General features: G+C 39.4%; 1 protein-coding gene across 6 annotated transcripts in view; it reads right to left on the minus strand.

The window, feature by feature from the left end:
• The window catches only part of ttc6 (tetratricopeptide repeat domain 6), a 249,087-nt gene that overhangs the window by 39,786 nt on the left and 193,822 nt on the right, over positions 1 to 15,479 (minus strand). For 3 of the 6 annotated variants that reach the window (XM_069916775.1, XM_069916774.1, XM_069916777.1), the window contains 5 exons: positions 11,171 to 11,284; positions 7,037 to 7,156; positions 5,947 to 6,020; positions 4,751 to 4,961; positions 1,152 to 1,304 (listed from right to left, as the gene is read on the minus strand). In XM_069916775.1, coding sequence (XP_069772876.1) covers positions 1,152 to 1,304; positions 4,751 to 4,961; positions 5,947 to 6,020; positions 7,037 to 7,156; positions 11,171 to 11,284 — 672 coding nt within the window. Of the gene's footprint in view, positions 1 to 485; positions 598 to 1,151; positions 1,305 to 4,750; positions 4,962 to 5,946; positions 6,021 to 7,036; positions 7,157 to 11,170; positions 11,285 to 15,479 lie in introns of those variants that run through there. The other 3 variants (XR_011351280.1, XM_069916776.1, XM_069916778.1) reach the window with 3 other exon arrangements.

A 15,479-nucleotide genomic window follows, 5' to 3' on the forward strand; every position in this document is an offset into this window, starting at 1 on the left:
GGAATTGGAGAATCTCATTAATCAGATCTATAACCTAATATTTGGTTTCTTTCAGTTACTGTTTAAAATAATTTTTATTGTTGATGTTTTCACTTTTTTTTGAATATTTTGAGAATTTTCCATCAAAATGCAGTCAAAGTGAAGAATAATGAAACAGAAAACCCACCAATAATAGCAAAATACAAATATTGATCCGTATGTTAATATTAAAGAAAGTGAGTCAACATGTGATTCAATTATTATAAAGGGAGGAAAATATAATAGAAAGAGATAAAGAAGAACAAAATGAGAAACCCTCCCACCACCAAGAAAGGAGAAAAAGTAAGAAAAAGAAAAGATTGGCTTCACCTAGGATAAACCCACTCCCATCAAGGGACAAATAACCTAACATCTAGGGTCTTTGGTGCTGCAAGCACAGGGGGGGGGGGGTGTGGAAGAAAGAATAGACAGGAAGGGGAAATCATTAAAAATTTACCCCAATGTACCTTGGCCATGGATTTCATATTCTTGAAAATACATCATGCCTGCTTCTGAGGTTATAGGTGATCTTCTCCAGGGGAACACAATTATGCATTTCTATCATCCAGCGGGCTAAGCCTAGTTGGGAATCAGATTTCCAAGTAACTGCTATGCATTTCCTGGCCACTGTTAAAGCAATCTTAACGATTTTTAATTGATATTTCGACAGCTCCATTTTAGGTCTTGCGTCTTCTAAATTCCACAATAAAAATAATTCAGGTGCCTGGGGGTATTGAATTCCAGTATTTTTTTTTCCAGGAGATTACCAAAATCCTCCCAGGAAAGCCTCACTTTTGGGTATGACCAGGTTGAATACAAGAAAGTACCTATTTCTTGACCACATCAAAAACATTGGTCTGATATTTCTGATTTCAATTCATCTATAAATTATCTATATCTCCATATAGTTTAACAGTTAGATTGTTCAGATTCTCAGTGCTCATAAATCCAATTAGAATGAAGCTTTCTATAACACTGACACCATGAGAAATTAACATTATTGGGCCCACTGTATAATTATGGATTTTTAATCATTTCTGTGAACTAGCGCAGGGATCTAAGCATTAATGTCCATTTTCAATTGCTGAATTCTGTAGTATTATGCCTCAAGTTTCAGGCAAAATTAAATATACCTTCAATGCAGCATTGATGTCCTGTAAAGCTCCAGATGTATTGTCCATTTGAAGACTGATGACTGCTCGACCTTCAAATCCATCCTGAAATTTTGGGTCAATATCAGTTGCAATGGTAAAGTGATTCCAAGCTCTTTGAAATTTACCCTGTACCTGAAGAATCATAAACAATGATTTCATTTGAGGTAGACATCTATTCAAAAATAGATTTTCAACTTGTGTCATTTTAATAAATGCTTATTTTAAAAAAAAATGTTTGTTTTGTTATTTAATTCTAGGAATAGCTAAATAATCTCATTTCTAAATAAAATATATTTGTAAATACTACAAGTTTTTATCTGAAGAAAAATTGGTCAAGAATCTATATTTGGTACAAGAAGTAAATTATTTTCTCTGAATTCATCATGTTTACAGTTCTTATGAGAGCAGTTTTACATTTTACAGCAGGATTATTCATTTTAAATTTTGCTATTTTTAAAATTTCATGATTAGATACAGAGTAAAGATTAATTATTTCTATCTGTATTAATATATCTGATTCTTGAGCAAATAGTGTTTGAATTCATTGTAAGTGCATTTTTGTACACTGTTATGAGCCCAGAGGACCCCAAAACCCAGCAGCAATAGATATTCACCAAGACAAATGGTTACTTATACAAAGATTGCTTTTAATGATCTTTAAACATGAAAATAGAATCACACTTTAACTTATCACTATTGACTTACTTAACGTAACTCAACCGCCTTCTAATTCTAAGCACACGTGTATATAATGTGTGTGTAAGTTCAGAAAAGTTCTTTGGCTCACAGTCCAATCTCATTTCTCATTCCTCCAAGTTCACTGGTTGCAGACAATTCTTATACTGTGCACAGAATTTAACATTTATAAAGTTCACCAGGCTTTAGTGCTTGAAAGGTAATGGTTAGCACTCAGGAAGGTTCTTGTTGGTTTTCAGAGAGAGATTTGTTGTACGATGGACACCCAGCCACTTCAGTGTCTTGCTGATGAAACATGCCCCCTCCAGGGTTCTCCAGATGATAACCTCTTTCTTTCGGATCACCACAGAGTGCCTTTTTGTTTCTCTTATTCCAAGTAAAACATTAGACAGCCAGTCCTCTCTTCTTGCATGAACCACAAGGGCTTTGACCAGGCTGAATCAAGCACTTACAACCCGCCTTCCAAAGGGGTTTTCCATAAGCTTGCCAGCTTGTCTTGTTCCAGTCCCACCTGCTGTTGTTGGCTGTAACACTGTAGAAGTGATCTCTCTCTCTGAGAGAAAGCCTGTTTGACACTCTCTGCTTGCAAAACCACATGATCCATTTAGGACAGCTCCAGACAATCTGTGGCTCCAACAAGATCTTTCATCTGTTGCCTTTTTGTAAACAACAATTCGTTAGTGAGGTCTCTTTGGCACTTTCCAAAGCTCTTGTAAAGACTGTAGCATGGGGCAGAGTTTCAGTATTTTAAATAAGATCGGTTTTAAAGTGTTTGTATGTGGCCTACTCTAACAAACCTTTCCCAATTTATCTTACAAAAACATATCTATATATTGTCACAATACATTATTTCTGGCCTTTCAGTGTATATATCTATTTAAAGCTACTAATTCTCCGACAGCATGTAATTCCTATGGCTCCATCGATCCCATTAATTTTTTTTGTACAGAAGCGCAGCACAGTTAGCGTAGTGGTTAGCGTAATGCTATTATAGCGCCAGTGATTGGGATTGAGGTTCAAATCCCACACTGTCTGTAAGGAGATAGTACATTCTCCCTGTATCTGAGTGGGTTTCCTCCAGGGGCTCCGGTTTCCTCCTACTATTTGAAATGTACCAGGGGTTGTAGATTAATTTGGTGTAATTGGGCAATATGAACTTCTGGTCTAAAATGGCCTGTAACTGTGCTGCATGTCAAAAAAAGGGGGAAAAATTAATTTCTTTTCCTGTATAATCCACTTTAATGCTCCATTTCTGATGCTGACTCATCCACTGGACTTTGCCATTTGATTATATTGAGAAATTCCAATGTCAGGGATACATCCATGTTAGAGATACCACCTGCGGTAATATTAGCTTTTTTTTAATGGAGCTTTGGTGAACACATGATGCTGTTTGCATTTTGTCTGCATGATCTAGAGTTCCTCAACTTTTTAGTCTAAGACATTGCCAGCAAAGTGGATCTAACTGGTCAAATAAATGTAACCAGTGTAGATGTGGCCAAATTAATTGCCTTAGTATTAATCATTAAAGTTGGAGCTGGCAGAAAATTACAGAGGTATCATGACAGCCTTGTCTTTAAATTGTTTGGGCTCTGAAAACTGCAAGTGAAGAGACATTTTACAAGATGGAGCTATTTAACAATCATATTTGACCCAAATCTTGACAGTTCCTATATGGAAACAATTGATTACTGTGAAGCATCTCCCATCCAAGACAGTAAGGAGAGATCTTATTGAGAAAGTAGTATTGAGGGTACTTGAAAAGATTGATGCAGAGTGGATGGTATATCCCATGGGAAATCCAGAGGGCTTGGTTTCGGAATATAGGATTAGCCATTCAAGATGAAGATGGGGAGAAATTGTGAATCTTTGCATTTCTCTTCTTGGGAGATCTTTGGATGTTTGGCAAATTCAAAACTGAGATAATTCCCTTACAGTCCAAAATTCTAAAGATTATGTAGAAAATGGATTGAGGCTCAGATCAGATTAGCCAGGATTTTATTGAATGGCTGTTTAATTTACTCCTGCTCTTATTTTCCTTGAGTTCAGTTGGCTTCATGTTCCCTCTTCCTTGAGTAGAGTCGATCCAGGACCATCCTTGATAGTAGTGAACAGCAAACTGGGATGTGATATAGTTAAGATATTATCACCCGAAATTGTTTGGAAATTCTGACTTGAAGGATGAGTGTGAACATGAAGACTATAGGCGATCGTGTCCATGACTAACATCTGCCCACAGAAGATAATTAATTCTCCATCAAAAATGACTTTAAATCTTGACCTTTAGAAACAGTGGTCCTAATACCGTATATCTGCTGTGCTCTGTTATCTGCAGAACCAGGTTACATGCCATGCCTAACATCATCACAAAAAAAATCTGCTTTTATGTAAATTTCAAGCAGGTATATGGAAGTGGCCACTACCCAAAGCTATTTTGGTCAGCGGGAAAAATCTTTAGAATTTGTAGTTGTCATTCAGATTATTATGCATGAGGCTACAAAAATAATTTTAAAAATATAGTTAGCTCTTAAATTATTCAGCTGCTTTGGTAAACAGCATTATGTAAACCTGGTTCTCCTATGATTAATTAAGTGCATGTAAAATATCCTGACCAATTTCCTTTGGTAATGCTCCAAACAATCATTGCATGAGCAAATTATATCATTTGTATTATCCTACAAAGAAAATGGTCATTATGTAAGTGAGAATAATAAGGAAAAATGCTTGCTGGAATTGCTACAAAATAATATCACATTCCACTCTGGTATTTTTTTAAACAAATAACACATAATGCAAACAAATTGCCATATAATAATTTTTAAAATAGTAATCTTATTCATATTTTAGTAAAATTTAAATAAAATTCCAAAAATAATCCATACCTGTAAATTGTATCCCAGATTGAGTCTGGCTTTCACACATTTAGGATTTAAATGAAGTGCTTGAACAAAATCTTTTTGTGCTTGTTTTATTCCATTTGGATGACTGGAATCCATATATACATTTCCACGTCCATTATATGCATCCGCAAAAAATGGGTCCAATTTCACAGCATGGTTGAAGCAGTTTACTGCTTCATTTAAATGGCGGAGTCTCAAAAATATAATGTACAATAAAATAAATTTCACATTCTTCATAATGTTATGACTGACTGTTTAAACATTATTCCTTACATAAAAGAACACATTTGTTAAACCTTTCTTTCTTCAAGTTGATATGCATATTGTCAAAGTAGGGTTGTAGATTTGCAGCTAAGTTATTTTATAATAGTGGTTTTATGTCTGGTTAGTAACTTGAAAATATTTCATTGATTCTAAATGCATTATTAAATAATTAATTAAGCAGTTGGGGCCTTTAGGATGAATGCAAAATAAATTATTTCATTACACACTTTGTAACTGACAAATCATTTTTGAATGTCAGCTAAAAATTCTTTTCATTTTAATTTATGATAGAAGAATTGAAGATTAGTTGCCCAATTGGTAGCCGGCCCGCTCAAGCCATGCCCTGGTGGTGACGTGGCCGAGCTCGCTATAAAAGGCAGAGCTGCCCCTGAAAAAACTCAGTGTTGAATACACTCTACTAGTGTGCATGTCTTCTTTCCTCTGCAAGTTTTGAGCTATAACCCAGCTGTAGCAGTAGCTACCCTGCTATAATATCAGTGTACTTTGTACTTTGTTGGACTAAGATTATTGGATGGATTCTTTATTAACATCTCAACACACTTTCATTGTTATTTTAATACAGTGTAACATTTAAAAAAAATTAGTGGATCAGATAAATTTGAAATAAAAATGGGAACTGGGACTGTAGTGAATACAAAAGGATTCTTTGAACCAGGGCCTTGGTGATTCGGAAGGGAACATAGCAAAAGCTGTTGTTTTACTTATCTCTGCCCAAATCCAGAAGGAGCAACTAATTTTCAATTGTTTCATGCTATAACTTTATACAAGATATTTCTTCCATCTAGAATCGGGAACTTGAACTTACAAAAGTTTCTATTTTTAGCTATAATGGAAAGAACCCTCAAGGGGATTGCATAAACAGCTGGTTAAAGTATTCTTCTATTGTAACTTACTTGTGATAGCAGATTGCCAAAACATGATGAATGTTAGGATTGTTAGGATCTTCCACAATTGCTGCTTTAAAATCCTATAAATAAAAAAATCTAAAATCAAATAATCAAACTTGGGGTAAAATGAATTGACAGTGATTATTCAATTGCCCAGATGTTCCCTGACCAGTAATCCACATGAGCTTGCTCATTGACTGAACCGTGTACTTGTTTTGAAACAGTTCCCAAGCACAATGAAAAATCAAACAATACAAAGCAAATGCAGGTCAGGCAGCATCCATGGTAAGAGAGCGATCTGATACTGGTCTAGGTTCTTTCCACAGATGCTGTCAGACCTGCTGAATGATTGTAGCCTTTACCAGTCATCAAAATTCTCAGAGATGAGGATGTTTATTTACAAACATTGAAAAATCTTAAGTAACTTTGAAAAGTTATACAACTTTTTAAAAAAGGGAAAATATTAAAGAAACATACTTAATTTTTCAAAAAGTACAATAATTTTTGGGTTGCCTTGATTTTATCCTTGAGATTTGCAAATGAGGTAAAGCTAAATGGTCCTAGCAAAACTATAATTAATTGCCTTTTAGTGAGTATCTTGTTGATGAGGGAGTGCTGCTTGATAACACTTATTGCCCACAATTTTTACTGTTGATTGATAGTAGACTGATGATGTAGCAATTAGCCAAATTGGATTTGTCCTTTTCTGTGGGCAAGATGTGCTAGGTGACTTGCTACCATTTTGGTTAGATGCCAATGGTGAAGCAGCTTGGCCAAGGACGAGGTAAATTTTGGAGTGTGTCCTCAGCTGGAATATCATTCAACATCCAGCATCACTGAAACATGCTTTTCCATGTTACACCAGATCTTGCAATTATCCAAGTTAATCTTAAATGTAGAATGCTAGCCAGCACTCATACCAGTGACAATGCATCACTTTTTTAAGATGTGCAGATGGGCATTAAACACACTGGCCTAGATTTGCATGTTCTACCCTTCTATTTTTGTCTGTCCAGCTCTATTCTCTGACCATTTGTCATGAAAATTGTTTCTGCGCTCTCCAAGGTTTCCACATCCTTTTCTTTGATTTACTAACCTGTGATGCATTGTAGTAATCTTCCATTTGAAGATATAATAGACCCCGATTAATTAATACCTTCAAGTTTAATGTCTTATTGCTCCCAAGAAGATGGACTATCCCGTAATCTTTCAGTGCCTGAAAAACAATATTATTTGGACTACACATTTTCTGTGATAATATGGATGTAGGAAATATAGCTGCAGATATGCCAGTAAGCACTTTTGAATAGGTCAAGTGATAGTTTCTATTATTGTTCACTTGTCTTCACTTAAAAATAACTTTTAAAAAAAATTATAAAAACTTAAATACCTGAGTGGCATGGTGTGCACAATGCTATTACAGTACCAGTGTTCCAGGTTCAAATCCAATGCTATCTGTAAGGATTTTGTACTTCTCCCCTTGTCTTTGTGGGCTTCCTCCAGGTGTTCCTATTTCCTCAACCTTCAAAAACTTTTGGAGGTTGTAGGTTAGTTAGGGTATTTGGATGGCATGGGCGAGTAGGGTTGGTTACCATGCTAAATTAAAAATTTAAATGCCCTGCCCCTGAGGAGTTGCTTCCATGGAGCCTAATATATGTGGTTAATTGTGGAAGCCATCATACTGAAATCAGTTTCTGTTGTGCTGCCATCTTCTGTCAGATTATTTAATTTTTTCCACACTAAAACTTACAAATGCATACATGCAAATTAATAGATGGCCTATTATTGCTGAAAAATATCCTAAACCTACTCGATAAACAAGTTTTTTGGCATGATTTCATCTGTTTTTAAGATAATCTCCAAGGAAGTAGAGTGAAATACAAATGTCTGCAGATGCTGTGATTGTTGTAAAAACACAAATGCTGGAGGAACCCAATTCATTCCACTTATTTAACCTTTGTGCATAGTCTAATCTCAACAGGCTGCTTTCTTCTGTTCTACTGGAATGGAGGACATTTAAATAATGGAGACTGGCATCTTGATATTATTGAACTAAGGAGCTGAGGAATGAGTAAATAGCTCATTAGCAATGTTGAATAGAAGTTAAAGCTGATGAAAAATGGCAGAGCCTCTCATAAGAAACAGTACCATGAAGGAGGATGGCAGGATAAGATTTGAAAAGTGGCTGATGGAGAGGTAATGTTATCTGGAAGTTGTGTGCACATTTAAAATATGTCAGGAGTAATTCTTCCTAGTTTCATATTCAGTTTATATTAAAATATTAACAAAGCAATCTGTCTTTATCATTATGTGTGCAGATATCAGATTTATTGTCAGAATACATGCATGACATCACAAAACCCTAAGGTTCCTTTTTCCTGCTGGTGCTGCAGAATTACCACTAATTGGTAGTGCAAAAAATAAATTTTACCCAGCGTAAATATGCAAACAAATAAAAGAACTAAGTAGGTAATAAATGTAAACAAATTGTGCAATAGAGAAAACAAAAGAAAATCAATAAAGTGCACAAGTAAAAGTCCTTAAATGAGTCTCTGATTGAGTTTATTGTTGAGGAGTCTGATGGTGGAGGGGTAGCAGTTGTTCCTGAACCTGGTGGTGTGAGTCTTGTGGCACCTATACCTCTTTTCTGATGACAGCAGCGAAAACAAAGTGTGTGCTGGGTGGTGAGGGTCTTTGATGATTGCTGCTGCCTTCTGATAGCAGCATTTCCTGTAGAAGAACTCAATAGTGGGGAGGGTTTTCCTGTGCTGTCTTTGGCTGTGACCACTACCTTTTGAAGGGCTTTATGCTCAGGAGTATTGGTGTTCCCATACAAGACCATGTTGTAGCCAGTCAGCACCTCTGTAGAAATTTGCAAGATTTTTTGGTATCATACCAAACCTTCTGCGGAAGTAGAGGTGCTGACGTGCTTTCTTCCATTGGTGTGTTGGGTCCAGCAAAGATCCTCCGAGATAGTAGTTCCCAAGAACCTAAATTTGCTCACGCTCTCCACCTGTGATCCCCCATTGATCATTGGATTGCACACCTCTGGCTTTCCTTTCCTGAAGTCAACAATCAGCTCCTTAGTTTTGGTGACATTGACTGCAAGGTTGTTGCTGTGAAAGCATCTAATATGAAACGTGAACTGAAATGGATCCATGTCACTGTTCAGACAAGAGCTGATATGCTTCATCAACACTTTAAAAACACTTCATCAATGTTGATGTAAGTACTACTGATTGATTGTTGTTAAGGCAGGTTACTACACTCTTCTTGGGCACTAGTAATGATTTACGCCTGTTTGAAACAGGTGGGCACCACACCCTGCTGAAGAGAGATATTGAACATGTCCGTGAAAACTTTGGTAAGATGGTCAGCAGATCTTTAATATTTCGCCAGGTACTCCATCCAAGCTGGATGCTTTCCTTGGATTCACTCTCCTGAAGGAGGCACACACATCATCCTCAAATACAGACAGGATGGGATCAACAGGGGACGTGGGGGTGCAGAGGGGAGGTTCTTCACTTTTACTGTCATCAAATCGTGTGTAGAAAGCATCAAGTTGCTCTGGAAGAGAAGCTCTGCCATCTGCTACTTTACCAGATTTGGGTTTGTAACTAGTTATGGCATTTAGGTCCTGCTGCAGCTGCTGGGTTTCCCTTGTTATTTTCATTTTCATCTGGAATCTCCACTTCACCCAGGTGATAGCTTTTCATAGATAATACCTGCTTCTGCTGTGCTAATCTGGATCTTTGGATTTAAATGCCTGTGATCTGGCTCTCACAGGTTCTGGATTTCATTGTTCATCCAAGGCTGGTTGGGGAAAACCCTGAATGATTTGATGGGGACACACTCACCCACAGCTGTTTTGATAAAGTATGTGACAATGTGAAGAAAGCACTTCAACACTTCTTTCTCAGGAATTTGCAGTGGTTTGGTATGAAATCTGAAACCTTGGTAAATTTCTACAGACATATGGTGGAAAGTGTGCTGACATCATGGTCTGGTGTGGGGCCACCAATACCCCTGAACATAAAGCCCTGAAGAGGTGGTGGACACAACCCAGGACATCACAGGCAAAACCCTCCCCACTATTGAGAACATCTACAGGCAAAGCTGCTGTTGGAGAGCAGCAGCAATCATCTCCCAGCACTCTCTCTGTTCTCGTTGAGACCATCAGATAGGTATAGGTGTCACAAGACTCTCACCACCAGTAACATCTACCACCCCTCCACCGTCAGACTCAACAACAAACTGAATCAGGGACTCATTTAAGTAATTACTTATTCACCTTAGATTCTTTTCTCTCTATATTGCACAGATTGCTTACATTTTTTTTATTTGTTTGCATGTGTATGTTGAGTACAGTTTTTTTCCACTACCAATAGATGGTAATTCTGCTCGCACATAGGAAAAAGAATCTCATGGTTATATGTGGTCATTTATGTACTCTAACAATAGATTTGAAATTTAATAGGCACTTTATAGATATTTTGCACATTTCAGTGCATACATTCAAAATGTACTGTGCTTTTCTTTGCCAGCAATTTTGTTGGTCTGGAAGCCACTTGGAGCCTGGAAACACAGATATGTAGAGAAATTTCTAGATCACCAAGTCTAAATCTGGAGTTGCATTAATTGCAGCTGAAATGAGTGGATTAACATGAAATAATTAAATGCAGCTTTGTTTAATTATTTGGATCTTGTATGATCAGTAATTCTTTTGAACAACTATTACCAAATTTCACACAAAAATACTTTAAAATGTGAACAAAAGCAGCTGGAGATACAGTAAAGATCAGGCAAGTGTAACCACGTGATTATGTTTTAATCACAATTTGGTCACTCCTTTGAGAAAGCATGCACATGTGTGTAATGAAAATTGAGATCAAGTTTAGCTCTGGTCTTAATTTAATCATTAAGTTTACACAAAAATGTACCTTTGGGGAGCCTGGGAAGTTGCTGACATCTACAGAAGTGTATTGCAATATACAGCAATACAAAAAAGATTGTGGGGGGTGGGAGGTGTAAAACAACAGCCTGGTGATCAGAATGTCAATCATCTCTCTATTCTTTGCAAATATCAGCTTCTTACCAGTTTTAGTTCATTGAAGGATTAGCTCTGGACATTTGGAACCTTTGATTAATGTAGATCATTCATCTCAGTGATATTATTTTAACTTTGTTTCACTCAGTCTCATGAATTTCCCTTAGTCTTTTCTGTACATACCCTTTGAAGATCATTTGATTGCTGATAACAGACAGCTCTATTGAAGTAACTCAGCATGCAAGTTTCATTTATGTTTATTGCTGCAGTCAGGTCATCAATAGCCAAGTGGTATACCTGCAATGAAAAATAAAGTGGTATTAATAAATAATCAGCAACATTTTAACTTGAAATGTTGGATCAGAAGAAAGAAATGTTCCTTTCAGCACAGAAAATAACACTACTAATGAGGCTGAATAGAGACTGAATTCAATATACAAATATGATCTACATTTTGCTCAGGCCTTTCAGAAATGATATTTTACATTCATTTCGGCAAAGTCGGTCAAACTTTTTCTTGGGTTCATAGGCACTTCAAATTGACAGTGCATTTCACCCTCTGCATGGGATACAAGTATATAAATTACTGAAGTATGGATAAATCACTTGACTCCTTGCCCTGCAGTGCCATGAGATAGATCAGATCGTGGATTAATTTGACTGCCACCTAAATTCTGCACCCATCTGTTTCTGGTAGCCTTTTACCACTTGCTTATCAGGAATCTATTTACCTCTGCCTTAAAAATATTCAAAGACCATTTCAATTTTTCTCAACTCCTATTCCATTTGCCAAACTTTTGCCTACTTTACCCCTTTAGCTTCCAAATGACCTGATCATAACTTGTGGAGGCATTGGTAATAATCTTTCAGGAATCAGCAAATTCTGGCATGGTCCCAGAAGAGTGGAAAATTGTAAATATCACCCACCTATTCAAGAAGGGAGGGAGGCAGCAGGAAGTAAATTATAGACTAGTTAGTCTGACTGTGATTGGGAAGATTTTGAAGCTTATTGTCAAGGATGAGATTACAGAGTACTTGGAGATGCATGGTTTCCTCAAGGGAAAATCTTGCTTAATAAACCTATTGGAATTTTTTCAAGAAATGACAAGCAGGTTAGATACAGTAAAGGACATAGAGTATATGTTGGGTTTTTATATTTTCAGAAGGCCTTTGACAAGGTGCCACACATAAGGCTATGTAACAAGAGCTCATGGATAGTCTGAATACAGGGATCACGTTTGGCTGCCAGTTGGTGTTCCACAGGGGTTAGTGCCCTTTTAATGACATTAATGATTTTGATAATGGAATTAATGACTTTGTGGCCAAGTTTGCAGAAGATAGGTGGAGGAGCAGGTAGCCTTAAGGAAACAGGGAAGGCTGCAGAAGGACAGACTAGGAAAATGGGCAGAGAAATGGTAAATGAAATGCAATGTCAGAAAATGTACTTTGGTGGAGAAAATAAACAGGCAGACTATTTTCTAAATGGGGATAAAATTGAAAATACCCAGATTCAAAGGGACCTGGGAGTCCTCATGAAAGATAGCCTGAAGGAAAATTTACATGTTGAGTTAGTGATAGAGAATGCAAATACAATACTGGCATTCCTTTCAAGAGAATGTAGCGAGCTGGACTGATCCACAAGCAAACAGGATCACTGAGGTGCAGGCCGCACTGAGGGGCAGGCTGACGTCACAATGGTCCTGGTGGGAGAGGCTGAAAAGGATCAAGGGTGTGGTGCTGATAAGTTTTCGGAGAGCTCCAGTAAAGTCAGATGATTGGTTCACTCACAGCTTCTGTTTTTTTTTCTTTCGTTCGTTCACTGCACAGCACATTGACCACAGTGGTAACCCCGTGATGAACGACACGAGTGCAGTCTTGCTGAAGCTGCCGACCTTTTGGACCTTACAACCATTAATCTGGTTCGAATAATCTGAGGCCCAGTTTCAGGTCAGGCAGATCACCACAGGCTCCTCAAGATATTATTACGTGGTCAGTTGCTTGACCAGGAGACTGCCAGATAAATCATTGACTTCTTACATCAGCCAACAACAGGTATGAGGCAATTAAGGTGTTCTTTATCTTCATCTTCGGCCTTTATCACCTTGAACGAGCAGCATGGCTGCTTTACATGGACGTCCTGAGTGACTGCACGCCATCTGCCCTTATGAATGATATGGTGGCATTAATAGATGGCCACAGGCCCTGATTACTGTTCGAGCAGATGCCGTAAGACCTCGCGGATGATGACTTTAGCTACCCATGCAGGTTAGCAGCCCATACAGATGTCCTGTGGCACGCCAAGCAATATGGCGGGGTGTTCATTGACCTAGTTGCTGCGATATGCCCAGCGACTCAGCGAGGAGACAGGCGACAGCCGCAGCAGGTGGAGACTCAAACTCAGAGCAGTGGTGATTCTACCATCAGAAATAGTGTTCTGGATCCCGCCGCTGCCATCCACCTTGCTCCCATCCAGGAAATGCCAAGACCGTTCATCACTAATGGCTACCATGGTCAGCCACAGAGACAGCCTCCTTTATCTATGGGTCTAGCACTCGGCTGCATTTCCTCGTGGACAGAGGGGCAGAGGTCAGCATCTTGCCCCCTTGAACTGAGACACTCGCGCCAGGACATTGGGACCGTCCCTCATCAATGCCAATAATAACAGCAGACGCATGTATGAGGTGCGGACTACCCGCTTGAGTTCAGCTCCTGCCTTTTTACCTGGAATTTCAATTTGGCTGACGTGTCTCAGCCCCAACAGGGCACAGACTTCCTTTGAGCCTACTGCCTCCTGGTGGACCTAAAAGGGCACCGTCGACCTTCACCCTTTGAGAAGCTGTTCTTCGCTCCCCACCTCAACTTGGTAACCTTATTGGGCAATGAGTTTTCCAGAATCCTGGCAGGATTCCTGGCCCTTATAATGCCACAGTTCTCCACCGCAGTTCCAAAACATGGCATCAGCACCACATCCCTACGTAGGGACCATCGCTACAAGCCTGAGCACGCAGGCTTCCTTGCAACAAGCTGTGGCTCGGCAAGGAAGAATTCAGGAAGTTGGAGGAGATGGGAATCGTTTGACACTCATACAGCCCATGGGCCTCTCCTTTCTACATGGTGCCAAAGTTTTCTTGGGGATGGAAACTTTGTGGGGACTACCACCAGCTCAACACCGCCATGACTGGTGACCAGTACCTGCTTCCTCACATCCAGCTCTTCACAGCCAATCTATATGAAGCGAGGATCTTCTCAAAACTTGACCTGGTCTGGGGGTACCACCAGATCCCCATGCACTCCTACAATGTCCACAAGACATTCTGTTTGGCCTTTGAGTTCCTCTGCATGCCATTTGGCCTCAAAAATGCAGCCCAGCCTTTCCAGAGATTCATGGACTCGATGGGGTGCGGCCTGGATTTCGTTTTTATCTACCTAGATGACATCCTCATAGCCAGTCGTTCATGACAGGAGGATCTAACACACCTGCATCTGCTCTACTAGTGACTAAGCGATTACAGCCTAGCCATCAACCCAGCAAAATGTCAGTTTGGCTTGACGGCTATCAATTTCCTTGGGTACCACATCGATCGACACAGGGCAATCCCTCTTCTGTCAGAGGTTAAGGGCACTTATAAGTTTGCCAAGCCAACTGCGGTCAAAGAGTTGCAGGATTTTATTGGGATGGTCAACTTCTACCATCGGTTTCTGCCATCAGCTGCCGGGATCATGCGGCCTCTTTTCAACCAGCATGGCCATCGGCGGCATCCTGGAACAGCTGATAGATGGATATTAGAGACCACTCACTTTCACTTTCTTCAGCAGATACCTATGGCCCCCAGAGCAGAAGTATAGTGTGTTCAACAGGGAGTTGCTAGTCCTCTACCTCACCATACACCATTTCTGCTATTTCCTTGAAGGACGCTATTCATTGTCTTCATCGATCACAAGCCTCCCATTTTGCCTTTGCCAAGGTGGCGGACCTGTGGTCAGCAAGGCAGCAGCATCACCTCTCTTATATCTCAGAGTACACAATGGCTATCAAGTGCATTTCCAGCAAGAACAACCTCATGGTTGACTTTCTGTCCCATACGTCCATCCTGTCTGTGCACTCCCTGTCCCATGGAATCAATTATACAGTGCTCGCAGTGGCCCAGGGGCAGGATGGCGTGATACCAGCCTAACACACTGTATTCTCAGGGCTACAGCTGGAAGACACGTGATTCGGGCTATCCGAAGCCACACTTCTCTGTGACGTGTCCACTGGCTGACCTAGGCCTACTGTTCCCGCCATGTGGAGCCGTTACATCTTCGATGCGCTACATGGGTTAGCCATCCCATCCATCCAGGTGACAACTCAACTGGTTGCAGACAGATTCATGAGGCATGGCTGCACTGTCAGACATCCAAGGTGCAGAGGCACATGAAAGCCCCTCTTCAGTCCTTCACGCTAACGCACAAATGATCTGACCATGTCCACATGGACATTATTGGTCTGCTG

The sequence above is a fragment of the Narcine bancroftii genome, chromosome 2, assembly GCF_036971445.1.
Source record: "Narcine bancroftii isolate sNarBan1 chromosome 2, sNarBan1.hap1, whole genome shotgun sequence".
Taxonomy (NCBI): domain Eukaryota; kingdom Metazoa; phylum Chordata; class Chondrichthyes; order Torpediniformes; family Narcinidae; genus Narcine; species Narcine bancroftii.